The sequence below is a fragment of the Cygnus olor genome, chromosome 6, assembly GCF_009769625.2.
Source record: "Cygnus olor isolate bCygOlo1 chromosome 6, bCygOlo1.pri.v2, whole genome shotgun sequence".
In the NCBI taxonomy this organism is placed as follows: domain Eukaryota; kingdom Metazoa; phylum Chordata; class Aves; order Anseriformes; family Anatidae; genus Cygnus; species Cygnus olor.
This window is the reverse complement of record NC_049174.1, coordinates 29,183,728-29,211,598: the sequence shown is the minus strand read 5'-3', so window position 1 is coordinate 29,211,598 and position 27,871 is coordinate 29,183,728. Positions and strand designations below refer to the sequence as shown.

Here is a 27,871-nt window from a genome sequence, read left to right as displayed (position 1 = left end):
GGACCCAGTTTATGGCACACAGAGAAATTGATTTTAAATGATTTTCTTCACTCCTGGCTCTGCAATGGTCAATGTTGGAGGTGACTGTCCTGTGTTAACATTATAAGAAGTAATTTAAGGTGCTCATTTAGAGAGGAAACAAGGGTAGGAACCCAACTGTCCCCTAACCACCTGTGGGATTTTGGTGGATCACTCAGAGCCAGCTGGAAATCACTGCAATGTTTGAGTTCAGGGGGAAAAGGCCTAATTTGGGTCACCTGCTCTCCTGAGAGGCCTGCACCCTCCATACCTAGATATGGGGTGCTGAGGTCTTCTAAGTTCTGAAACAGGGCTGTAAAGGGGGTGGTCAGAAAGCCCTTGCTCATTGTAGCAAGACAAGAAAGTGTCTGTGGAGCACCTTGTGGACAATCACCTCACATCCCCCAAATCCATCAGCCTGGGCATTGTGCCCCCATCCTTGTCCCCAGCCATGAAAGGAGGAAGCTGTCCTTTCTCCCCTTGCACACGTGGCAGTGCAGGAGGAGCTGCGCAAGGAGCCCCTGGAGGGTCTCAGACACAGCAGGGAGGTTCGGTCCGCACCCACTGCAGCCCCACATCGAGTCAAACCCCACAGCACCAGCTGGGGGCTGTGCTCTGGGCCTGACCTTTGCTTTGAGCTCCAGAGCCTGCCGGGGCTGCAGCTGAAGCCCAAGTCAGACAGATTTAATGTGGGCAGCCCTTTGGGGAGGGCTTCAGAGTTGAACTCAGCAGCTTTTGGACTCCTCCTGTTAGGATCTTCTCTGACTTTCCATTTTTTTCTAACAACACTACCCAGGGCAGGTCTCTAGAGTTCAGTGTGTTTAAAAGCCATTCTTTTCTGGTGCTAAATCTTGGGGCTGTAGGCCTTTTTAGAGGCTCTTTGAACAGGTTTTTCTAAGATCCAGGCTTCCATTGTGTTCCTTCCCTTTCTTCAGATCTGAAAATTAAGTGCTGCCTGACTTTTCCAGGAATTTATCCCCTGAGCGCTCAGGTTTTGCTTCCTTTCTGAAAACCCAGAACATTCACAGCATCGGTGAACTCAGGGCTCTGAAAATGGGAAAAAAATAAAGGTTTTTCCTTTCCAGCTCACTGTTTTAAACCTTGGTCAGCAACTGCCCACGTGGAGAGGCCCTGTCAGGAGAAGAACTGAACCTTCAGCCAGGAGTTAGGAGAGGGCTCAGCCCACAGGGGTGGAGGTGTCTGCGCTGAGCAGGGAGAGGCAGAAACATGCTCCCGGCCACACGACTCCAGGCCGCGAGCCCTCAGCAGGAGCGTCTGGATCTGCTGATGAGGGTGGGGAGGTGAATCACCAGAGACCAGCGTCAGGGGTTATTTCTTCAATCAGGTTCCTCTCGCGTTTCCTCCTGAGAGCCCCTGAGTGGCAGCTCTCCAGCAGGGATTCATGCCATGCTGTCAGTCATTCATTACTGCCGGAGACATTACGTGCTGACAGCAGCCGCCGATGGAGCTGCATAGGAGCGGGGGGTGTCTGAGGGACAGGAGGTAAATTTAACTCCATCTATCATTTCCCCCTCCTTGCCGGGGCTCACGTGACTTTGTATCCACCTCACAAAGACAGGGCTATTATCTTCGTTTCTGTGATCAGATTTTAATGAGGCAACTCTTTTATTTCTGCTTTACATTCACTGAATGCCTGGATGCAGAGAAGAGGCATTGCACAAGGATTAAACTGTTATCAAATCTGCCAGAAGTGGCAAGCCAGAGCTGCCATCTGCACTCCCCATCCCAAATCTCCCACAGGGACTTCAGTGGCCACCTGGCTCCAACCCACAGTCTGGGATTGTGGCAGGGGATGGTCAGGTGCTTTGGGGTGAAAGCTGCCCTTGAAAACCAACTTCTTACCCTTCAGGATTAAGGCTGTAAGACCACAGAGCATAAAAGGCAGCCATGGTTTTCACAAATGTTGCTTTGCCACCCCTGCAGATGAAGGATCTGGGTATAGATAATAACAGGAGACTCCACTCGTGCTCCTATGTGGTGAGAGCTGGTAGTGCTGAGACTAGAGATAAGTTGGTTACATCCTGGTGAAGATGAGCCCTTTGGTTCCTCTCTTCTTGTGCATTTGCGTAGACACACAGAAACACATGAGATAAAGCAGAGGAAAGTGAAATGATGTGAGCCATACGGCAGCACCCACTATTTCCCAATCCTCCACGCTCTCCCACATTTTTGGTTCCCATCATCTGTAACCTTTTGCTTGGTCAAAGTCCTCATTACAAGCCTTGCCTTGGTCAGAGCAGGATCTGGAGAGAGATGCTGTGGGTTCTACATTGCTTGCATCTCCTGGCACCACTGTAATTGTCCAGTCATGGGGACAGCCCTGGTACTGTCCCACTCTTTGTGCAGGTGTCTGAATTTAGGGGTTGGCTGTTCCTGGCAGCAATATCTCTTCTAACATCCAGGTGGAACCTTCCCTTTTTTAAGGGGATGCTCTAACCCTTTATAGTTTTATCACTGCAAATACTTCACATTGCTACCGTAAGAACGTTTTCTGGGCCTTTGGCATGTATTTGATGTATTTAGCATCTGCTTCATGCTAATGCTGCTGTTTTTGTTTGCTCATGTGAGAGCAGCAAAAGAACTGGTGAGATACAGATGATTTTCTTCTTTGTTCTCCCAGAAATATAAAGGGCATTATTTGCAGTAAAGATATATTGAATCAACTGCTCCAGAAAGTTCATCTCCCGCTTTATATACATATAGTGTAATTTCATCTACAATCTAAAAATGAGGAAATTTATCCCTATGAAAGCTAATTATATTCAAAGACAATTAGTATAAATGAGATGTCAACTGATCAAAAATATCTTTGCATTTATAAAAAATTTAAATCCTACTCAGCCTGATTGTGCAGGAAAAAAAAAAAAACTAAAAACATCACATTTCAGATTTCTTGATCGAATTTCTGCCATTGAGATCCAAGAAGAAAAATTTCCAGGCACACAACGGAAGGTGACCACGCTGCATCCTGTATACTTCCAGAAATGTCCAGAAACCAAGCAGGGTTGGCCCAGGGCACTATTCTCAGTGATTACTCAGGGATTAATAACAGATATGGCACAGTGAGGGAGCATCAAAACTAATTCATTGGCCATGGCTACTTACAAGTTACTGCTACAGCTCACAGCCTGAGTCTTATTTGAGTATCATCACATCAAAAAGCAGGTGCCTGCATCTGCCTCAGCCTCCATTAGGGCTGCAGGGCAGGAATCATCTCACCAAAAATAAGTCAAACCAACCCTGCCCCCTTTCACCTGTCTTGGCTAGCCCCTAAATCAGGGGCACGGGGAGACAGCCTGAGATAGAGATGTCTGCACAGGAATATTGCATGTTGGATGTGATAAATCTCACCCTCTGTATCTCTCAATTGAAGCATTTCTCTTGCTGTCAGTGCCTTTCTCAATATTCCTCTCTATTTCAGGTTTTTAAAAAAGGCTGATGTTGTTGCTATGTATAGGTTATGCAAATGAAACTTTTCCCCAAAATACACTACCTTCCTTTGCTATGTTTCTAGACAGAAGGCAGCTAAATAACGATCACCTTGACTTGGCAAAGGAATAACAGTGGGGGACTATAGGATATAAATATAAAATTAAGGGTTGAGTGGAAGAAGAGAACTGGTAACAATTAATTATTCACTGCTTCTTCAAATCTAAACCAAAGGATGTCCAGATACCTGGTCTGAACACAGTAACAGGAAAGTGATCCCACAGTGCATCAGCTAGGCAACTCATTTCCTCAGGATGTTGCAGGAGTGAAAAAAAACACCTGAAAAATGGATTGGGAGCTATTAAACTCAGTAGTTCAGAAGTGACCTCTGTGAGCTTTTGGTATGACCCTGTTCTTACAAAGATTGCTGGTGTGAAACATCAGCTCCAACCACTACTGCAACCCCAAGAGGGATGCTAATTAAAATGCAGTTTTCCAGTCCAGGGCAGAAGGTGCCTGGTGGTGATGGGAGGAGATTCAACAGATATTAGCAGCTTTAGAGGCAACACTGTCTTCTGTCAAAAAGACAAGGAGCCCAGCTGGACTCTAGGAAATGGGAGGCTGATCTGCTGCATGGCCTCAGGCAAACCATTTCCTTGGTATTGTTCTTGACCCTGGTCTGTTTTATTAATACGATGGTAACCCCTGTAGGGCAGGAGCAATATTTTACCACTTGTGTGTTCATTTCTTAGGAGAAAACAACCCATCTCTCAGGCAGGGCCTCTCATTGTGCTTGCAATATAGATGCAAATTGATAATTATGTCTTTTAAGGAAAAAAATCCATTCCAATGTGTATTTTACCCTGCATATTAGAAGCTGTTCCATTTACAGACACCCTCCATGTGTCACTCCACTTACAGACTCTGATGCAGATGGTTCAATTATTTATTAATTTGGTTTTTAAAATATCCTCAGAGCATTTCAGCAGGAGACACTTCCTTCAAGGTCCCATTTCCAGCAGTCACTAGGAGTTTTGCTGTTGAATTTGATGGAGATCAGGATAGAGACTTCTTCCATCCTTTCTAACATTTCCTTTCACACACAACCAGCATCTTGGACGTGGAAAGGTCAGTTACTCTTGTGATGCACTGATATTTTTAAAATATGTCTAAAACTGCAAGGATTACAGCTTAAATTTCTACTTCCATCCCTAGAGTGTCCTCACACTTTCATAAGCCATGGCAGCATGGACAAGAAAAAGCATGAATAATTATGTAAATTATGTGCTGAAAAGCTGGTTTTCTTTCTGCAGTCCATCCCAGAAGACTCAGGACATCTGGGATATTGGCCACAGGCACTGGTTTTGGTGGCAGCTCTTTGGATTTTGCCCCGCTCTTTGCCAGAGCATGAAGCTAACCAGGCAATTCATCCAACTACAGCTGGATTGGGCATGCCCATGACTCAGGGTTTTTCCTTGCCGTAACATGAAAGACATCTCACTGAAGAATAAGCACAGCCCATCTCCATTAACTAGCCATGGAGCAGGGCACCAGACGCATTGATGTGCTAGGACAGAGCACAGAAACCCAAAGGCCAAATTCATCCAAACCATGGGGGATTCCATCATCAGCTTGGGTATTATGCCCTTGCACTAGGAGGAAAAAAAAAAAGTTCTAGGAAACACATTCACTATCCACTTTTTTTTTCCAGCACCAGTAGTTGAGCACCTTTGCTGATGTGTTTGGGGGAGCGATGCACAAAAGGGGTCCAGAAGGCTCTTGGAAATCTGTGTCAGCAAGCTCAGTGCCCTGCCCCACATGCACAAGCAGCTGGAGAGGTATGGAGGACATGGCCAGGTCCTCGTTTGGCCCCATGCCCTGACCCGCCTCTCAGAGTGCCTGTCATCCAAATTCAGCCACAGCCAGGTTAAGCTCCCTTTTGTTGCACTGAGTAAATTTAGAAGCAGTTAGTTAATTGGTACATTTGTCTCACACACATTGAATTACAGCACAGCAAAAAAAAAAAGATTTACCAGGAATAAGATAATTGTGGAAAATGAAAGGAACTGTTTAATTACCTTCTGCAATGAATTATTTGGACGATCCAATATTTGAACCAATGAGCAGCAAACAAAGGAATTCTGCTGTTCAGAAGTGCAGGTTCCCCTGGCACTGGTCCCCCACCTCCTGGGTATGAGCATCACTACACCTTAGGAGGAAACAGACCATATAATGCCACAGAGGCATAACAGAGGGCTTTGTTGAAGGAAATCTTCAGCTCACCTGGACTTTTGCTGCTGTGCCACTTCATGCTTTTCCTCTTGTTTTTAAACCTCCCTGTAACCAGGGGTTTCTGCCATATAAAGACACTTTGTGCTTTAGGAATAGCTCAGATCCTTGCTCTGCCACTAAAGGAGGCAGCATGCAAGGGAACAGCTCAGGGTTCAGTCCCAGATGGGACTTTGGCTGATCTACTGGTGAGCAATGCCAGAGGTGTGGTACCTTCTCATAAAACCTAAGTCCCTAATGCACAAATATTAGAAATTTGATAAACATGAGAGATTTCCCCTGAGATAACTTCTGAAGTAGGCTGGTCTCACAGGGCTCTGATACACAAGGTACAGTACAAATAATATTCCTACACTTGCTACTGTAAAGTCCTGCAACACATCATAGGAAGAGAGATGTTCATTTCCTTGTGTCAGACATTTCTGCCCCCAGAAAATTGAGAACAGCAGAGAAAAGGTAACTGAGCTCCTTGAAGGAGCCTGGTATCAGCTCACTTGTAACACAGAGAAAGACCTTGGTGGAATAGTTGAACATCAAGGTATTTTTGAATGACCACAGTGCTTATGGGCTGAAAAAACACAAGTATGATCCTGCAACATGGTGAAAAAACAGTCCCCTGCATCATCTGGGCAGTATTAATGTCTCTGTCTGGCAGCTGGGAGGGCTGGGCAAGGATAGTAAAGGCACAGATCACCCATGCCTAAAAGAGTGCTTCAGCCCAGGAGCAGACTACAGACAAACACAGCAAGGTCTAAACTCATGAGCAGTGGGTCCAAGGACAAGTAAATGCTGACAGGGGACCCAATTTCCTAACAGGGAGCTCTGGAAGGAAGAGAGCTGTTCGAGCCCCCCAAAATATTTTGCAACAGGAATACAGTGGGTAGAGGTACAACTGGAATGAATTTAAGTTGGAAACTTATAAGCAAGTTTCTAAGTGGCAAAGTAGAGAGGTTTCCAGAAGAAGTTGGGGCATCAAATTGAACTGATTTTATAGCAAGCAGAACACATTTGCAAGCAAATTGATATGACATGCAATAACAGGAGGCTGGAGCTGGCTGCTGAAGCAGTCTCTTCAATCTTTTATCTGCCTGTTCAAAGTAGTCTCCAAACTCTTAAAGTACAGGTGATTTCTCAGTTAGCAAGGGGAGATGTGTGGCTGTCCACCTGCACCAGGGCCTCTCCCCACAGCCCAGATCTGCTCCCCACCATCTGGGATCTCTGTGGATAGGACTGGAGGATGACAGGTCTATGGAGGTACAGTCAAGGTACAGGGCAAAACAACAAAAACCTCTACACTAAAGAAACACCTTCCCTCTAAAGCCAAACCAGCTGTGCTCTTTCCAGAAGAGCCTTCCTCAAATGCTTTTGGGCCTGTTTCTCTGGCTACAGGGATAGAGCTGTTATTTCTAATACAGAAGCAGCTTAGAAAAGGCATTATGGCTCATGATACATGGAGGTGGGCCAGAGTCAGAGCAAGGAGACAACCCTGCCCAGAAGAGCATCACCCAGGTTAAGGTGGCCTCATTTCTTCACTTTCTCACATTGCTTTTCCATGATCTTTGCTAAATAATTTGTCTCCCTCCCTGGTCCTGCAGCCCTCAGCAGGCCACATTCACACTGGGGCTACCTGTTCCTCTCCAGCCTTTTGGAGGACTTCTAGCACAGCCATTCTCTGCTAAATCCTCCAAGTTTCATAAACTTGAATCAGGGCAAGCAGTACTCAGGTAACCACTGAAAGCAACCAGCTCTAAACTTGCACGCTTGTGAGGAACCAAGTAAACTTCAAACTGGTAAACAGCTTACTGCTGTTATTATCATTCAGTAAAGTTCCTAGTTCACTAATACAGCTGGGTGATTTAGTTCCAATTACTATTGAATTGATGACAAACAATTGCTGAGGAGCATCCTCCAAAATCATTCTAGGTAGATGGCACTTGCCTGGCAGACAGCTCTGAGCATCCCTGAAGTGAAACAAGTTCTGTTTCCACCCAAATAAGATCTAACAAGCCATCCAGGAGAATAGGAAAAAAGTCTAGGAAATTGCCCTGTCAGTCATTGCCCTAAGGAAAACATCCCAAAGAACAAGACAGCCTCTCTAGCCTGCTGCTGACAGAACTTGTCCCTTGGACAATACAGGTCAAGAAGTAGTTCTGTGAAAGTGTGAGAACTGGTTGCTTGGTCTCCTCAAAGAGTACTATTACAGCCCCAAAGCTTACCTTGAATAACCCATCTGCTCTGATGTAGAGCCATCCCAAGCAGTTACTGAGCAGCAAGACCTTGGAGAAGATCTGAAGAACAGGATGTTTCAGCCAAACCCTAACGCACCCTGCTTTCTGCTCTTAAAGGGTATACATGGGATGCTCAGGTTCATCTAATAATGAGGGACCAGGCTGGGGAAATGAGACTAATGACATGACACAAGTGTCTTTAATAACTAAATTAAGGAGAAGTCTTTGGTGGAAGTCCTGAGACCCATTTTGGATGTGTGTGGTGTTGCAGCAGCTGCAGGCTGGCACTTTGTGAAAGCTTGCATGGCATCAGGGAAGATATTATTTTGGAAACAAAATATTAAAAAATCATCTGCTACTGCCCATCCCCTTCAACGAGAACACAGAAATCAGACTTAAGGATTTGTGTGTGAATGTATTGAACAAGAAAAGCCCCTGACTACATGGATATGCAATACTACGATAGCTTCTTTTCCCTCAGAGGATCATTTCCCTTCTATACAACGTTGGCAGGGCTCTGAAGGACTTTCCACGTAAACAGGTGGACAGGGCTGCCCAAAGGGACAGAGCAGACATGGGCTGCCCCATTACTCAAGGCCAGGACATGCTCTGACTGCCGTGGCAGCAAATGCATGCCAGCAGAGCTCATTTTCCCCACAGTCTGGTGGCTGGCCACATTTAATCACCTGCACTTCAACAGCCTCATTTATTCAAGATTTCAAAGCCCCCAACAAATGCTGATAAATGAAGCCTCCGATCGGCTGTGTGCAGTGGATAAGCATCATTATCCCTGGATAAAGCCAGGATCAGGGCATGGAAATTGCCCCAAACCCAACGCCACTGGAGCTGCAGGAGGGGCTGGGGCCTGCCCATGTTGGGCCCTGCCCATGTTGGCATGGGGGCACTGCAGGCCATGAGGAGAGCTCATGGCTGCCAAAGCTCTTTGCCATTCCCACAGCATCGCCGTGGAGGGTGATGGCTGGTAATGAGTTTCTTTAGTCTTGCCTGAGTGCTTTCAGCTCTGCAGACACAACTTCTCAGTGTTCAGCACCAAAGAGCAGATGAGTAGCTGATTACACGCTACCTTGCCCTGAACACAAATCTTCACAATTAGTGGGACTTCTCTAGGTAATACACATCTGTGAATAGCAATTATTTCTCTGCTCATCTCTTTACCAATTCCAGTTCTGCGAAGGCTGGTGAAAAAGATACAGTAACTTGCAAAAACCTCTTAAAATCCTTCTAGAATAACAAAGTGCAGGAGTGGTGCACTCACAGATCTCAGGGCCCTGTCAGGCCCCACCTCTCAAGCCTGTCAGCTGGGCCCATGTCAACCTCATGAAGTGCAACAAGGCCTAGTGCAAGGTCCAGCACAATGGTCGGGGATATCTCAAACATAAATACAGGCCAGGCGATGAGTGGATTGAGAGAAGTCCTGAGGAGAAGGACTTGGGGGTACTGGTGGATGGAAATCTCAACATGAGGTGGCAATGTGCGCTTGCAGCCCAGAAAGCCAGCCGTATCCTGGGTTGCACCAAAAGCAGCGTGGCCAGCAGTGCAAGGGAGGTGATTGTCCCCCTCTGCTCTGCTCTCGTGAGACACCTTCTGGAGCCCTGCGTTCAGCTCTGGGGCCCCGAGCACACGAAGGACATGGAAGTGTTGGAAGAAGTCCAGAGGAGGGCCACAAGGATGATCAGGGGGCTGGAGCCTCCTATGAAGACAGGCTGAGGGAGTTCAGCGTGGAGAAGAGAGCGCTCCAGGGAGACCTTACAACGGCCTTCCGTTACCTAAAGGGGCTACAGAAAAGCTGAGGAGGGACCCTTTGTCAGGGAGTGTAGTGATAGGACAAAGGGTCTTTAAAAAGTCTTTAAAATGAAAGAGGGAAGGTTTAGATTAGATATAAGGAAGAAATCCTTTACTATGAGGGTGGTGAGGCACTGGAACAGGTTGTCCAGAGACTTTGTGGATGTCCCATCCCTGGAAGTGTTCAAGGTTGGATGGGGTTTGAGCAACCTGATCTTGTGAGAGGTGTCCCTGCTCTTGGCAAGGGGGTTTGAACTACACAATCTTTCAGGCGCCTCCTAACCCAAACCATTCTGTGATTCTATGATTTCAGTGCTTGGGACTTCCAGCCCTGGCTTTCCAGGCCAACTAACTCAGAAAAAAAAAAAAATAAATCTTGAATTTCTACATATTTCTTGTTCATCTTTCCAAGCCGTTTCACCCCATGGCCATTTTGGTCCCAGGGAAAAGTGATGAGAACAGCATCCGTCTTCCCTCTTCTCTCTCTGACAGGCCAGCTAGTGACCTGCTTGCAGACCAGCAGCAGCCTAAGATGCTAGTGTTGTGTGGGAAGCAGCCACAGCTCTCACTGTCACCCATCTTTAACACCTGGTAGCTGGGATGAGACTTTTGGGTAAGAGTGTTAAATGTGGGAAGAAAGGAAAAAAAGTGTTGCTTTTAGCTCAGTGCCCCAAGAAGTGGGGTAGGGTGGCTGGGAAGGATGATGCCGGACATTGCCAAGGCAAAAGAAAAGCCCAGCCAGGATGAGGCACTTGGACATTCCCTGTGCAGGGACACAACTTGCTAAGGTAACTGCAAGTTTTTATGGAGCAGATGTGTTGCTTTGGAGGAAAGCAGCCTAATTCCTAGCTAAGGAATATGTGGGAAGGCCCTTCGCAGCCCAGAGACTGAATTAAATAATCTAATCCAGGTGTGGCAGGAGAAACCTCACATGGCAGAAAAGGGTTCCATATCTGATAGAGCAAAACCTATGGGGAGGGAGCAGAAGTGATCAGATAGTGTACAATAAAGACCAACAACAGAGAGGCTAATAATTCATATTTCAATAGGGCATCTTTCACGCTGAAGGATACAAATGAGTTTTTCCTTTTGGCCACTGTTTGAAATTCAGCCACCTCTGGAGTGGAACATAGCCATGCATAACATCTGACACTGCCTCAATGTTGATGTATCTGTTAATATGCAAATTGCCAATCAGTATATCTTCAAAAGGTTATTGCAGAGTCAGATAATAAATCAGCCCTATGTAATGCTTATTATCTGTATGCTGACAGTGCCAAAACCTCGGAGTCCTGGCATTGTTTATGTATACACACGTCTCTGTGTGTCATTCAGTATGCCTGATATTGTTCTTCTGCAAAAGGAGGACCAAAAGAAAGAAATAGAAAATGGCCTTTGTAGCCCACTTCACTGGAGTTGTGGCTGTTCTGACATTAGTTTCTGCCTTTTCTCCTCTCTGTTTTATACTGTCTGCAAAAGGGAAGGCTGCCTGCGTTCTCCAGGTGGAGGAGGAAGACACAAGGCTTTCCACCAGAAGGCATATGGAGGCAAAGGCTAAAACATGTAGATTCACATAGCTTTGGATACAAGAGGTCTTTGGCCAGGGCAGCATCAGAAAACCAGAATTAGTGTACTGCAGCTTCTCCCAGCACAACACATCTGGCACCTTCATTCGGTCCTCTTGAGCTTCTCTCAGCTGGAAAGTTGTCATGTGAGGCGAGGGGATTTGGGGATTGAGCCTGCCGTTCTCCTTTCCCATGGTCTATTTTTGCTGTCGTCACCACAGACAACTCCCACGCTGTCCTACAGCTCCTTCCCCCGACCCCACCAGGAGGTGTGACCAATGCTGGTTGGTGTGGCCCACTCTGGTTCTTGCGGGGCATCCACCACCAGTGAACGGGTGCATCCCGTGGACAGCAGCTGACCACATCGGCGGGTACCTGGTGGGGAACTGGCTGGTTTCTAGCCCGCTGACAGGAAAGGCAGCTCGGCCTCGTGCAGTAGCTACAGCGTTTCCAAAAGAGCTGCCTCTGCCTCTGGTGCATATTCATGCCAGCAAGTGTTTTGACTTTTCTCCAAACATTTAAGTGACCTTCTGGCAAGATCTGAAGGCTGGGCTCTACAGCTCCATCACCTACAGTCCCCAAGAGCCAGGATCCTCCCTCCCACTGCTTTCCTGGTGTATTTTAGTTCAGCATCTCTGCTTGCAGGGCTGCCTGGGACTTTAAAAAGAAATGCCTTCCCCACTAAGATACTCTGTAGTAATAAGGAACTTGATCTCACACAAATTGGGATGTTCTGAGAACTATTTTAATTTCTGCTAATCGGCAGATGAAAAATGAATTACTTCAGATGTCATGTACTGCCGCGTGAACCTCGTAACGTTTGGAAAAGCTGTAACAGAGTTACCCAGTAATTGAAGGGCTTTACATGAGTGAACTTTGTAATTGCGTATTCTTCTCCTTGGCTCTGGAAGGCAGAAAGGAAAAGCAGATCAGGCCTTGTTTTAATGAAACAGTTGAGTCCCACAGTGCTACCAAAGCTAAAAGTAACTAAACTGCTCGCGTTATTAGGTATTGCAGCTCCCTACACCAGGGCATGTTGGGCCCCAGCACCCCTGGGTGCACCCCAGACCAGCTCCCAGCTGGGATATGCTGGGAGCACTGGGAAGATCCTCTGTGCTTTTGTCTTCACACTGTTACTGGGTTCCTCTTATTTAACATGCATGCAGATCCATTGGTCCCCTGCTCTTTGTCCGGGCTGGGGGCCACTTGAGGTTGCAATGTCAAGCAAGGGCAAATATTGCAGAATAGGGATTCTCTCAGATGTTACGGTAAAAGGTTTTTCAGCTTTCTTAGGAAAAAAAAATCTATTGCTGTTTATTTCTCTATCTTTGAAAGCGGGGTCTATCATCTGAAGAATCCAAGCAGCATCTATTTCTGTGGATACTCCACGGCTGCTCCTTAGTGGCTGATGGCATAACGTTGTCTGAGATGGCCATTAGCTGAGTGTCTTTATGAACAGCTTCCCGGGGAAGTAGCTGCAAAGTTCAATTTGCTGAATTATGAGCACATCTCTGAGAAGAATTGCATTATATGGTACTTGCATGCTGAAAGCATTAACTTTATACTTTGAACTTTTAAAATACTCATTGATGGATCTGATGAGGATTGAAGAAGTAGAAAGGTGAAGGTCTCAATGGATTAGAGATAATAAGGAATAATTGCTATCTTTTTTCCAAGAAAAAGAAGTGGTATACTTAGTAGAATTCTATTTTCCCGAGGCTTTTTCACTAGAGAGAAAAAAAAAAAAGAAAAAAAAAAAGCCATTTGTATAAAAAAAATTAATGGAAAATCTCTGTAATTGGTACAAACCATAACTTAAGGGCACTTGATTTGTGCTGAAGAGCTATTTGGCTTCATGGAGTCGCATCAGATTTACCCCAGCATCCTTGGGAGGTACACTCTTGTATCTCATGCAGAATAAATGTAAGTGTTGTCTAAAATACTTTATTTTTTAATTAAGAAGAAGCAGAGTGAAACAACAGTGAATTTCTCTTTCAGAAGAGACTAGATCATTCTGTCTCACAAAATGGATGTGGTCCACAAAAAAAACCTCCGGAAGTTTAAAACCTGGGTGAAAGCCCAGGAGCTATAGACTAGGACACTTCTCGGTGCTGAGACAGCTCCCGCTCTGTATTCAGCGCGAGTCTGCAGCTGAACTCGCTCCAACACCCAGGAGCTCAGGGATGTTCAGGTAGCTTGATTTCACATGCGCTGCACCGTGATTTCTGTGCACCGAAGGCACTTCACTTAATCGGTGCTATTATCACACCTGATGAGGCACAGCAGGTGATATTTGAGATGCTTGCCTTTTGATTCCTTGCAACTGAGCAACATTTAGTAAGAATTACTTAAATCAGCTAATCAAAAACAAGTTCAATGACATTAGGATGAAGTGGGCTTCAGAACACCTAAGCAAAGTTATTTATCTTGTGGAAATCCTTCTTTAGAAGGAAAAGCAAATAATTCCCAATGTGATCTATAAGCTCTCTGCTCTTTGGGCAATGGATAAGCAGATGTAGTTCCTGAAAATCCTTTTGTTATTCCATATTTCAGGCAGTGTTTGAGTTTGTTCTTGTGTAACAGATCTTATAACCCTGTACAGCCTGGAGCCTGCCTCCTAGAGCCAGGGAAGCGGGATGGTGGGGCTGCTAGCGGGTGGGATTTTGGTGCTGGTGCATGCAGTCGGCGGTAAGGCACAGGGCTTCCTTGGGGGTGACAGCAGCTTGCCCAGAAATCCACATTTGACCCCCCTTCCCAGCAATGGGGGTGGCCCAAAGGGACCCTTAGGGACTGTCCTCCCCTCTCCCTCCTTCAGCAGGGGCTGTCCCGGAGCAAAACCAGCCCCCCGCATCCCCACTGCCCCCCTTTCGCAGCTGGGTGGGGTTTGCATCGCTCTCTGCCCTTCACCTTCACCAGCCTGAAACCAGGGTGTCAAAATCCTCCAGAGCCCATTGAATGAAAAACACCCTGTGATTCTCTGCTGCTTGGAAAAATGTGTGTTTTCTGCTGCTTTAAAGTGCTTCTCCTTAAAGGAAATTGATGTTAAGCCATGAGACACCTGGTCCCACCTCCCTCTGGCCTTTCCCAAAGGAGGCAGGGATGCTCCCAGAGCTGGTGCGCTGTGCCTGCCTGCAGGCAAATGCATCGGCAAGTTACTGTCAGCTAAATATTGAAACAGCTAGACCGAGCTCTTTTTCTTTCTTTGTTTCTTTTTTTTTTTTTTTTCAATGGGAAGGGATAGGACCATGTCCAGATATTTCACACTAAACTCCACGATGCTCCGGCTTCATTTTCCTGTTTCTGAGGCATTGCAGAATGGCCCCCAGCCCCCTGACAGCTGGCACGGGGCTCCCGGGAGCTGCCTCCAGCTGCCTTCCGTGAAAAGCCAGCGAGGGAGCGAGGGCAGAGCACCAATGTGCTGGGCTTTCTGCACCGAGCACTGCATCTGCTTTAACCACAAAAAAGCAGAGCTGTGCCCCCCCTGCACCCACTGCAGCTCCCTAGGCTGCTGTACCCCCTTGTGTCTGCTCCCTTGCACTGTCCCGGGGATGAGGAGCCCCAGGAGGGCACCTACATATTTCTGTGCCAGAGCCCTGTATGGGTGCTGCTCCTGGCAGCATCAGTACTCCCAGGCCAAAATCCCACACCAAAACCTTCAGCTGGGCAGCCACGGGCTGAAAACCTTTCCTCTGAGGCTGTGCGCGCCCTTCTGGCCTCCCAATATCTTTCACCCCCATCCAGCCCCAAGCTGGAGGGCAATGGTTATCCTTCAGGGCAAGGCTCCCATGGCTTGCAGACCCGGCCGCAAGGCTGGGAATCATTTAGGGGTCCTGGAGACGTGCCACCCATCTGCCACCCACGTGGCTGTGCTTGGTGATGTCCCAGCAATGTGGGAGACATCAGCATCGCTGGGTCCACACTTAGCATCAATCTCTGACAATACCAGAGAATTTCATTCAACACACACACACACATATATATATATCCTTTAATAGCTGAGAGAGAAAGCACAATGGAAACATGTGGCTTCAGGTTTTCGGAGGTAGTTATTAAGTGTCCCCTGTTGTCTGTTGCCGGCTGGCACAGCGCTTGCACACGGGAGGGGACACACAGGAAGCATTTGAGATGCTGGTAGCAATGCGTGTGTTTAGGTTTAAAAGGATGGAGGGGCAGTTCCTGTAAGTGAGTGTGAAGACAGAGCGATTATTAGCACATATTTATTGGAGTTTACCAGCTCTGTAACAATGGGTTTCTCTTTGCCATCAGACTTAATTCCTCTGTAATTATGTTCCTAATATAGAAATCATTTGGCATTTATTTGCCATAATAAAACTTCCCATTGCATTTAAATTCAATGTGAAGTTAAGTGTATTTAGGAGACTCAGCTGAAGACCTGAAATTAAATATTCTTGGTTTCCTTTTCCAAATGAGACAAACTCAGACGAACGCTAGCAGTCAGGTCCATGTGTGCAGCTGCTCCTGTGAGCAGCGGGTGCTGCATGCGCATACCCAACGGGAGGTGGTAGCCCTGCTTCCCCCTGCCCTGCTCTTCCCTGGGGCACTCATCCTGCAGGCGATGCTAACAACAGATGCTACTTTTTAGAGCTGAGCAGGGAGAAGGCTCAGCCGAGGAAACACTGCAGGTGTTAGGACCACCACCAGCCGTCCCAGTTAGCAGTACAGCTTGCACTGGTTTTCAAACTGCTGGCTGCAGTAGCCGGGGTAGCAGGAGGGTGTGAACAGGGCTCTTCCCAGCCGAGCTGGCACGAGGTTGACTCTGATGTAGGTCAGCACGGCTGGGGCTGGAAGAGCCCAGAAGGCCACGTCCTTGCCCAATGCCACCACCGGCCCCAGCCCACGACCGCTGGCTGGTGGGCGAGCAGCCACAGCTTTGGCAGCAGCCTGCGGGTGGGCTCCCAGCACTGGTAAATGACAAATAAAATGGCCAGGGCAACACACTGCCATCAGCATGCAGGAGCGCTGACGCTGGTCCTGACGTCAGTATTTTCTCCCTGGATATATCGAGCGTCAGAAGAGCGCGCTGGCAGCAATGTTTTTCCCATCCTTTCTCAGAATTCCTCCCAACAGGCTGAGAATAGCAGGGCCCAGGCGATCCTTAACCGCTCTGGTGTGCTGCAACGGGCTCCGAGCGGGATTTTGTAGGGAGAGGGCAGAGCTGGGACAGCCCCGGTTCATCTCCAGCACTATGCTCCTCCCCGGGGTGAAGCCAGGTCAGCCTGGCCTCGCCTTGCTGCTCCTGAAGACAAGCTCCCGTCTTGGATAACGAAAAGCAAGGCAGGTGAATTCAAAGCCTGCTTGGTTGTTTCAGGGGGGCAAGACGGTACTGAGCAAGCTGAGGATGGATGAGCCAGGGAGCATTTCTCCACCAGCTGCTGCCAAAGCCAACATGCTGCTTAGGCTGATCCGAGCGACAGGATGTAACTCTACAAAAGGAAAACTGCCAAAATAATTAAAAAAAAAAAAGTGTTGGGAACGATTTTCTCCCTTCAAAGAGTCTTTGGAGAACAGTCTTCAAACGGGATTGGTGGGAATGCCATTGGCGGAAGCACTGGAGGGAGCGTTGTGCAGAGCCGTCTTCTGTAAACCTGCAGGAACAGACGTGGGGTTTAATTCCCACCTCTCGGGGCTGCGATCTGTGCCTCGCTTTGGGCTTGCTTTTGTGCCCGCGTTCTTCTTAGCAGAGGTCCCTGCGCAGTGATTCCTCCGTGCCAGTCACAGCCAATGGACCGTTCCTAAGCTGGCTGTGCAGCCAGCGACAAGGCTCCTTCCCCTCTGCTGTACAAAGGATTTATTCCTTTAATATGCCCCCGGTGTTTATTCTTCTGCTGGTACATGAGCGCCTGTGCACGCGTGTGCATGCGGCGGTGCTTTACGAACGCCTGCTGTGGACAGAATTGGGCTTCACAGTATGCAAAAATAGCTGTGTGCCACACGCAAGGATATAATACTTCACACGGCTGGGGAAAATGTGATAAATCAGGTTTGTGCTGGATTTGCAAAAATCAAGAAATTGGGGGTTTCATCTCCACGGTCAGCCCTGAGCTCCTGCGGCAGGCGGCGGGGCTGTCTGGGATGCAGCATCCCGGTTAGGCGAGGGGGACAAGGTCCCCACAGCGGTGTGGGATATTTATGGGCATCTCTTGGCTCTGAAGAACTCAGATTTCTTCGTCTCATTTACTACAGAGACCAATAAGACACAGCAAGTCTCCCCTGTGCACCCCCACAGCCTTCACCTGCAGGCTGGGTGTTTATTTCTGCTCCATCGCACCCCGCTCCTGACCCCTCACCACCACTGCCTCCAGCTGCTCATTAGACAACACCCGGCTCATTCACTCGCTCCGTGGAGCCCCACAGGAGACCCCGGTGTGTGGCGTGGTGTCCTGAAAAAAGTTCACGGATCCTAAAGCCCTCCTTGCTCGCCCCTCTTTTAGTCTCCTCCAGGGTGTGATGGAAATCAGTGACAGGTAGAGCTGAGCCTGGTTTGGTAATGTAAACAGTTATTTACAGTTGTGCTGAAATTTCATGGAAGATGACGTTTTTAGGTCACCTCGCTGAAGCAAATGAAATGATTAATGTGTTTGCATTAGGTTTCATAAAGAAAAGTATCACTCTTGCCCAGCATGACTCTCGGTTCCTCGGGCCCTCAGACCTGACGTGGTGCCCTGAAAGCTAAGGCAGTTTTCCACCGGGTTTAGCAGGAGCAGGATCTGGCCTCCTAACCTCAGGCAGCTGGGGTGGTGGGCATCCTTCGCTGCATCCAGCAGCCTCAGGTGCCAGGCTTTTATCCTGGTGCACTACTGGTGGTCACAGTGGGGAGGACTACGGGGCTGATCAGGGTGTGTAAGAAGAAAAATCCTCTCTCTAACACCAGAAGTACGTCGCCAGCCTTCCCCATCCTATTGACATTCTCATCCTGCCTTTAAAAGCTTTTAAACCTCGGAGCCCAGCTAAACACACAACTGGGGGCTCTGCTGTGGCTTCTAAACGCGGAGAGGCGGGGGGTAAAACTCTATTTAGGTTCTTCCCTAAATAAGCAACAGCAAATGACTGTGAAATGAGCTCTGAGCTTGTGTGTGCAGAGGGGAACGCAGTCCTGCGGTGAACAGGATGACAGCACCTGGTCAGAGGAATATCGGGGTTTGCTGGGTACCCCTGCTTAGAGCTATACCAGGAGCAAGGGAGCGAGGCAGGAGGTCAGGGCTTTGGTCACTGCTCATAAACCAGCAGCCTTGCTCTGGTAGCAGAGAGCCAGAGGCCTGAGCAGTGGCATCCAGTTTCCAGCAGAGCCGCATCCACTCGTTGGGGGTCTAGTGTGGATGCTCTGGTGTCTAGTAAGAGCCGTGCTCTCGGAGCTTTTCCGCTAGCAGTGATATTAGGAGTCTCTCACCTATCCAGGTGTTTCTTTGCACAGAAACTGTAAAGTGTGAGTATCTCAGACCTGTACATCTCTGTCAAACTGTGTTGACATCACCCAAGAAGTGTTGGAGGTAAAACTGATGAAAGCAGCCCTATTACCGAAGCCAAACCAGGGGAAACGGGACCAAGGGTGAATGGGTGGCTGAAGGAGCACCTTGGCCAGCTTCTGTGCACGGCCTCCTTGCCGTGTGGGAGGAGGGAGCCCCGCTGATGCCATCTCTCTTTTGCAGGGGGAGTTGCTGAGCCCGTGTCGATGCGACGGATCGGTGAAATGCACGCACCAGCCATGTCTGATCAAATGGATTAGTGAGAGAGGCTGCTGGAGCTGCGAGCTGTGTTACTACAAGTATCACGTCATTGCCATAAGCACAAAGAACCCTCTGCAGGTAAAGGTACTAGAGACATTTCAAAGTCTATTTATTCTTGTTCCTCTTTTTGTTTCTGGGAGCAACTAGGTTTTGCTGGCATGGGTTTTGTCTCCTTGCGCTGTGATCCACACGTCTGAGCCGTGTAGGAAGGGCTGTGGGGGCTGCTCCAACAAAGCCCCACGTCCTGCCTGGTGGTACCGGGGGCATCCCTCAGGGGTCTGCTCTCTCTGACCTTTGACAACTCCCACATCCATTTTCTTCCTGCTTAAAACACCAGTGTGACCATGGTAGTGCTGGAACACCTCACAGCCCTTCAGATGTGTTTATTTTTTGGAGACCACTGGTATGCCACCATCTCCCAGCACAGATGGGGACACGAATTTGAAAGAGTTATGGGATTTGCTACAACAGGGCACACAGCCTGTGGCAGAGCAGCTGCTTGAGACCCCGCGTGTCTAGAGCTGTGCCACTAACCCTGACATCCTCCTCCTGGGCCTCCTCTGTGTTGGCGCGAGGGACAGAGGGGGTGGAGGGAGGGCTCTTCCAGCTCTCCTCCTGCCACCCTTTTCACTTCACTGCTCCCCAGGACCAAATATGTCCCAGCACAGTGCTAGAGGCGCTGGCTCTGGTGCTCTGTTCTCTCCAGGCCTGATTCTCAGGTGTGCACACAGCAGGTAAAGCACACCTTGATGTACGTGTCTGCGAAAGGCAGCGGAGGACCCGCCTTCTCTCTCGTGTGAGTTCAAAAGCACTGCAGCTTATTAAATCCCACTGCAGGCTAGTAATTCAAAATCAAGATTCAGAATGGGGGAAGACTGTGTGACTGTTAAAAATGGGATAATTTATCCTTAATAGCTATTGATTTATTGCTGGAGCAACACCTGAAGATGGACTAATTGCTGCATGCCTTCGCTGAGCACCATTAGTGCCTCAGACGTAAGGAAGCATATTAGACTCAGGCACTACTGCTTAATTAGCATCATCTGGACTGGAGAGACATTACAGCAGCATGCTGTGCTTTAGACACCAGGGCAATGTCTGTACGGATGTCGGTCCGTCCAGCACCTGGTTGCATTGGCTCTCTGGTCTTCTCTTTCTCCAACAGCCTTTGCCAGTGATGGTGCCTAGTTTTATGGGGTGGGGGACACACAAATCCCTGCTCTCTCCTCCAAACTGCCCTCTCTGTGTGTCTTTCTCCGGGCCTGAGGTCACTGAACAAAGTGAAGAAAGAGGCACAGCCCTCCAGGGCTCCAGACTGAAATGAAGTAGCAAAATTAGTGGGACGTCATGGGGCAATTTTGCTGGGGGGAAGGAAAAGCCTCCCTGCTCTCTGCTAGTCCCTGCAGCTTCTGATTCAATTTTCCCTGTGCCGTGGCCTGGAGAGATCAGTAGTTTCATCCTGAGCCCCAGACCCAGGGTGCTTTAGTTTCTTGGCTCCAGTAACTCAGAGCAGATTGAAACACAGGGTGGGAGATGTGGACACAGCAGCATTTGTTTATTTCTGGAAAGCTGGTCCATGACTGCCCTAATGCTTCATGCATCTCAGGCTGGGGGAGCGATGCTGAGCAGTGCTGAAGGCTCGTGGCTGCAGATTTGTGAGCGTGTGTGTGGCCAGCACTGCCTTTGACCTCCGAATGCTCTACATCCTCACACGGCTCAGGGCAACTCAGGACTTTCCTCCTGCTCCCCACTAAAATTTGCTGGAGCAATTCGCAGACCAGCTCCCATCCTACAAATGCATTTCAAAAGCCTGCCCAAAAGATGGCTTTTCCTGGGCTCCCCTGTTAGAAAGTGGTCTGATCTGCTGGCCTTTGCCACGAACATGAAGACTGATTGGCAGGAACATCCGAGCTAGGGAGCTCAGCTCCGAGAGCGAGACTCCCAGCGGACCGTGCACACGTCCTGCTCTGAGGGCTTCCCGCTGCTGGCTGAGACTTCACAGCGCTTCTCGCAGCAACGCTGGGAGATTTGGCTCAGCAGAGGGTAGGAAGAAGCAACTGGAGTGAAAAGCCACTCGCTCTGGGTTAAATGCAGCATGTGTGGAGCCGCAGCTGTGTGCCCAGGCACCCTGTCTGGTGTCAGCACAAAGGCAATGCTGCGAAGCAGGTGCTACACCAGCACCAGCATGTGAAATCCTGTGGGAACTGGTTTGTGTTCCCGGACTTCCCAAGAGGACTAAGGGGCTTGGGACCCCTTAACCCATCACCATGCACATCACCGTGGTGGTTCTTGCCATCCTCCAGTGCTGCAGCATGGGTGGGTGGGAAGTGTGTCCTTTCTGCTCAGCCTTCTCCCCACGTGTGGACACCAGGACACGCTGGCATGTCTCTAAGCAAAGCAATAATCCCCGGCATTTCTTCTTGGGGTCCGTTGGAATTTCTACCCAGCTTTATTCCTCTTCGAAAGCTCTGAATTTCTCAAGCACAGGTTTTGGAAGGTAAATGCTGTAGGAATTCAGGGTCATCTGTTTATTTCAGACCAGCTGTGATACAGGCGAGGCCCACACAAAACTCACCTTTGAGTCAGCTTGGCAAAAGTCAAACGAAGCAGGTTCAGATGATGCTCTGAGCCTGGCTAGATTTTGCCCGGCAAGGTGGCCTGCCTGCCCCCTGTGACTGTCCCTGTGTCCTCTCGTGGGACAGACCACAGGCAGCTGGCAGGCCCTGGGCTCCCTGGGCCATGTCCAACTGGTCAGAGCAGAGCAGCACACCCAACCCCCCCTGTGTTTCCTGGGATGTGCATGGATGTGCATAATTCTCTGCTCTTTTTGACATGTGCTGCACATTTTCTGGAGAGCCTAGGAGCACGGCATGGGCCAGGTGTGCACGGCGTGGGCAGAGAAGTTACAGCCAGGGGAGCACGGTTCATACATAATTAACATGGATTCCTTCCAGCCTCCAGGCTTTTGTGCTGTCTCATACCAGAGAGGGGCCTCCAGTCCGGTATTTTGACAGAACAAATCTCTGTAATTTAACCCCCCAGCCCTGGATTGCTGGGATTTAAGAGCAAAAGTCTTAAAGCAGCAACACCGCAAACCTGCTGAGACTGGAGGATTAAAGTTGTTTGAGAATCTGGCAAGTGTCTTGCCAAGCTGTGGTCAGTCAGCAAGTGAGCAAAAACCTCCCGCTGGCTGTGGGCAATCAGAAGGTCCAGAGCCTTCATCTGTCCGCCCATCTGTCCGTCCATCCATCCATCCATCCATCCATTCCCCCTGTCTTCCAGTCCCTGAGACAGAAGATATGGGCATGGAGGCTCTATACACTCCTCTCCGCCGCAGTATTTGTGCAAAGCCCATGACTTTAATAATGCCCTGAAGACACAGGGTTTTGGAAGCACGGGATAGCACTGCAGGCATCCTGGTGAAGGTACCTGCTGCAACAGGACTCCACAGTGGATCTCATTCATACAGCTCCTTTGCAGCCACTCCCGAGCCACGTTCATTCTGATGCTCTGATTTTAGCAAATACAAGATCAGTTTGAACCAACTTCCCAGACCTACTGCTGTCTGCAGTCTTGGGGAGTGCAATGCTGCTTCACAGTTGTTATCTCTGACTTTCCCTGTTTTGTGGGTAATTTCAGCTCCAAAGGTCCTCAGTTATGGAGTGCTGGGGTTGGGATCCCATCCCAGTTCTCCTCTGGCTCTATTTTGACTTTGGAGATGCTCTGTTAAGAGCTGATGAGTGTTCATTTATATGGCCTCTTCATCAGGACCCCCACATCTGCAAGAAATGTGGCCGAGGTTCCAAAGTGTTTGAACTTCAGCCTGAACTCCTGAGCTAAAAAGCTTGAGATGAGTTCACTGGGGTCCTGCTTGTCCCAGCTTGCTGGGTCACTTGTCATGAGTATGAGCCCTGGCTGGTGCCTGCGGAGCTCATCCCTCCAGCTGCAGCCTGCAAGCAAGAGACACCATGGGCTGTGGCTCACAACTGGAGCTTTCCAGGACGTCAGTATTGTAGCCTGAATCTTACTGGATGCTCTGGCACACAGAGAAGAGGGAATTTCATCACAGCCCTGGTGCTTTGGTAATGGACCCTCCTTTCTCCCTGCTCTCTTTCCTGCACCTGAATAAGCCAAAGCACCTGTAAATATACAGCAACGAAGCTACCACACTTTTAGGATAAATTTGTTTGGTGGATTCACAAAAAAGTAAAGCCATCCTCCTAAAGATAATTGAGGAAGCTAGCCAGGGCCTTGGGACAGCATGGAAGAGAGAGCCAGACCTAAGCCGTGATGGGAATGGGCCACTCCATCCTTCCAGGAAAACCTCTGCTTGCTTGTGGTCCTGGGTCTGAAGTGAAATCGCTGACTAGCAGAGCTCAGGATGTTAATGATACGTACTAAGGGGACGTGTCAGATACAGCAATAAAAATAAACCGAACTGCCTGAGGCAGGCATGGAGGAGCTCTCAGAGGAGTGCAGGAAGGCTTTTCTAGCAAGCAAGGCTTCTAAGCAAGCTGCTGCAGTAAGACATAGATATCTTCTGCAGGCAAATATGTGCCTTGGATCTGCTCATGCTGGCGCTTGGAGTCTTTGGAGACTGCTGGTGACAAAGAAAGGGAAATATGGATTAGGCCCTACATACTACATTAATGACATTATTAATTGGTGTTACATTAGCAGTGGGGGTTTTTGGTCACAAGGCTCTGAGCAGAAGCACTGAAGCAAACAGGGGAACAGGCTTGTCCCAAGTACAAGCCGTCAAGTATGAAACAGTGCAAGAGATCAAGCGTGACATGACAGCCAGGTACCAGTCCTATCCTGGCCTCTAGCTAAGGTTGTCACAGGCCTGGGATCCTAAGAAACCTTTTCAGAGGCATGTGGGACACAGAGGCTTGCAATCCGACCACCTGTAGGGCTTTCCACCTGCCTAAAATCACCATCTTGATTGGCAACGTGGGTGAGCTGCCAGTTGGTAAAGGTGTGCTTCAGCAGAGCCCAGCAGCTATCAGCTGAGAAAGGCAGTGCTCATTTTAGGTCTCTCCCCTGCAGGGTGGGATTGCTTGACACCGTGACATCGCTAGGATTTGAACTTTCAGCTGGAGATTTTGGGGGGAGTGGACTGTGTCTGCAGCCAGGCATTTGAATAAACAGCCTTGAGGGTTTCAGACGTGCTGCTAAAGGGACTCTGCGGTGTTACTGAGCCCTTTCTTGGCAGCTCTAGCAGTGTTCCACTAAATCCCTGTCTGCTGGCTCTACTAATTGTGGAGTGGGGTTAGGAGAACGGGTGACTTCTACAGCCTGCTATGGAATCTGAAAGGCCCAGTGCTGTGATAGAGATGGGCTCCTAAGGCTGCTGGTGCAGGCATGCATCAGGCCCAGCTCCTGCAGCTAAAACTCATCGTGTTCCACCTCTGAGCAGCTCTTGGACTTTGTCTTGCTCCTTTCTTTCTCTCTGTACAAACCTCTCACCATGGGATGTGTAACAAAATGGAAATAAAAGATGAAAAATAATGACCCCCAGTTATTGGTAGCTTGAGCTAGATGCGTGACACTAAATTGCAGTTCTCAGAATTGCCAGAGAGGAAATACAACATTTATTATGTTGGGGCTTGGGGTTGTTTTCTTTTTTTTTTTTTTTTTTTTGTGGTTATTTTCCCCAGCGTTCAGCTCTGACCCATTTACCTCTTTGCCAGGGGGTAATCACCTCCTGAACAGAGTGCCACCTCCTGAACAGAGTCAGGACTGCTGCTGTGCATGTCCCTGCCACTTAGTGCCAGCTGCCGGGGGAGAGCCCCTTTCATTACCAGCGCCGAGCAGCACCAGGCAGCAGCCCTGCCTGTGTTCCAGCATCTCTATTCCCATCTGAAGGGAGGTTTGAAGCTGGTGTTCAGGTACAGCTTCTCTGTGCCCTGACCCACATCCCCTTTGAAAGTATATTTAATACCTTATCGATGCCTCTCTGTCTCTGTAAAAGAGTGATGCCAGTTGTACACAGGTGCTAGCTGTAGAAAATATCTCCTTCTTCTTCTTCTCTCTTTAATTGCTACCTTGGAAGGACCTGTTGCTGCCACAGGCCTTGCAGTGTGCCAGACAGATGGTGAGGAGCCAGTCCATTACCTCCTCTCGAGAGAGAAATGATGCAGAATGATTTGGCTGGCACAGGCGCACGCAGGTCAGCATGAGGGACCTGCAGCAAAACCATGGCAGGCAGCACTAGGAAAGGCTCCCTGTGCTCTCATCCCCTCAGCATTTGCCAGAGTTAGTGGAAGGGGAAAGGAGGTCTGGGGAGAGCTGCAAGAGTGAGAGTGCAACCCCACGCACATACCCAACCCAACGCCTCCTCGTGCCTCTCGTCCTGGAGCTCTGAGGTGATGGCACCATTGCGGATTTGCCCTGCCTCTGCTTACGGTGCTGTTGAAGACGATGCTGAAGAGCTGATGGGAGGGCTGTGCAGCTGCTGGTGCCACCCTCAGAATCCCAGTTTGGGGGGGGTGGATGCTGGATCACCCCCTCTTAGTGCCAGCACAGCCTTCACTCCACCTGGTGATGGGAGGGGAGCTGCACGGCTGTGCACCTCTGTGGGCTCCAGCTCGCCTGCACCTCGCCTTCACCCTGCTGTTGGGAACGGCACTGCTGAGCTGCCAGTCCTCAGAGGAGAGCTGTTCGCTACCTCCACTTCTTCACAGCATGAAGGGGCCACTGGTGTGGGTGGCTATGGTGGAAGGACGGAGCAGGCTGGGCTTTTGGCAGAGTGGGAATGGGTTGTTTAAGAGATCACCGTGTGTCCTCAGTGCTGGGCCAGCCACTGGAGTGGATGGCAGAGGGGACTGGGATCGGCCGAGCCCAGGCCTGCCTCAGCAGGGAGCAGCCTCTGCCTCTGCTCAGGAGCTTTACAGCCATCTACTCTGCTCTATGGCCAAATATGAAACAAGCTGGTACCACCACCTCATTGATGCTGCACATCCCTGACATATGATGTGGCAGGACGTAAGCCAAAGACGAAGGCTGGCAGAGGTGGACATTTCACCTCACCTCTGAGCCAAGCCAAGCAATCACCTTCCAGTTGCAACTTGCAGCCCTCAGCATCAGGCTGAAGCTCTCATCTGTTCCTCTTCAAAAGCAGCCCTTTGCAGGGACTGCATTCAGTTCAAGGGTCTGGTAGCAATGCCGTGCATGCCTTTCCCAGCACTACTCACCTTCTTGTCCTTCAAGCAGGGTTCAAAGTCCTCCCTACTTCCCAAAAATATGGGTGACTCCTGGCTGGCCTGGGCATTAAAGAGCAACACAGCAACTGAACTGCTTTCTTGCCCTGCAAAATGAGGGGATGGGGCTTGACAGGTGACCCTGGTGTCCCAGGATGTGTTTGACAAATGGGCAGGGTGCTCAGGGCTCTCCAGAGCTGCTACCTCACAAGTACACTGAATTTGACCTGAATCCAGGCTAAACATTTTCAGTTCCTCTGAATCCTCTCCACCTGTATGACGTTGAAGTCTACTTTTATTTATCCTACTACCAGTACTACTGAGATTTCAAGGGCATGTATCTTACTGCTAAAGATGGCCTATATACTTTAATGCCAGGAGACACTCTCTCTCCACGGCCTGTTTACGCATTTGATTTCTGATTTGCAGGAGGCATTGTGGACGATGTCCCCAAGTCTTGTCAGAGAAAGCAATTTCAGCTCTTGGTTTTTACTGGGCAGTTCTCTCAGAAGTGTAAATCTGAGTAAGGAGGTTTTATTCTAGATGACACAGAAAAGTCTGGGCTTAGGATATTTATACTGTAGCTTATACAAAGCTATTTGACATATTGAATGGATTTGGGGAAGTTACTTCTATTTTTTTTTCTTCTTCTGAGGAAGAAGCATTGTCGTTTACCTTGGAAAACAGCCTGAATGTGTCATCACCTAAAGGCAGGGAGCCTTGGTGGCAGCAACATGCGTTGTTTGTAACATGTTTTGTGGGGTGTGTGTTGCCTCCACAAGATCCTACCTAGTGTTGTGATCCTGTCACATTTCAAAGTGGCACGGAGCCAGCTCATGGCTTACCTGGGAGGCCTCCAGCGGAAAGCATGGCTATCTGAGACACTTCTCATGGTAACAGGATACCCTAGCCAAAGCTGGTGTCTGGCCTCCATTTGAGGTAGCAACTGAATGTCCTGGCTTGTGATGGCCATCACAGATCCACTGTTTTGGAGATGTTATTTTCAGGGTCTTTCCCTCAGTCCTTCCTGACTCCTATTGGTCTTTGTGGTTTCCTGGTGAGATGCAGGATTCCTCCCTATTTGCTTTTCAGCAGTGGTGTCAAGAAACATGGGGCCGTGCACTGTCAAACAACTGCCATGCTCCACCCTAGAGGTGGACCAGGTGAAAGCATCTATGTGTAGGATGCACACATAAGTTGCAGGCGATCTTTGGGATCTCCAGAACCACCACCATGAAAAAAAACAGCAGTGTCTATCATGTAACTACTTTCTCCTCTTTTTTCCCTCCTCCCTCCCCCTTGTGCCCTCTCCTCTCCCTGTTGCTGTCCCTTGCAGTGGCAAGCCATCTCTCTGACGGTCATTGAGAAGGTTCAGATAGCAGCGGCCATCCTGGGTTCCCTCTTCCTCATCGCCAGTATCTCGTGGCTCATCTGGTCGACCTTCAGTCCTTCAGCCAAATGGCAGCGCCAGGACCTGCTCTTCCAGATCTGCTATGGAATGTACGGCTTCATGGACATTGTCTGTATAGGTGGGTGAATGCATCTCACAGCATAGCTGAGGGCACCTGCCC

General features: G+C 49.0%; 1 protein-coding gene and 1 long non-coding RNA gene across 2 annotated transcripts in view; one reads left to right on the top strand and one right to left on the bottom strand.

Moving 5' to 3' along the window:
- Positions 1-27,871, top strand: part of MARCHF4 (membrane associated ring-CH-type finger 4) — an 89,136-nt gene that overhangs the window by 41,261 nt on the left and 20,004 nt on the right. Inside the window, exons 2-3 of the mRNA XM_040561576.1 lie at positions 19,021-19,176; positions 27,637-27,829. Of these exons, the coding sequence (XP_040417510.1) occupies positions 19,021-19,176; positions 27,637-27,829 (349 nt within the window). The remainder of the gene's footprint in view (positions 1-19,020; positions 19,177-27,636; positions 27,830-27,871) is intronic.
- Positions 32-8,090, bottom strand: LOC121072192. The gene is made up of 3 exons (XR_005821052.1): positions 7,974-8,090; positions 5,547-5,677; positions 32-3,807 (listed from the first exon to the last, which is right to left on the bottom strand). It is a non-coding gene; the product is annotated as an uncharacterized LOC121072192 (long non-coding RNA).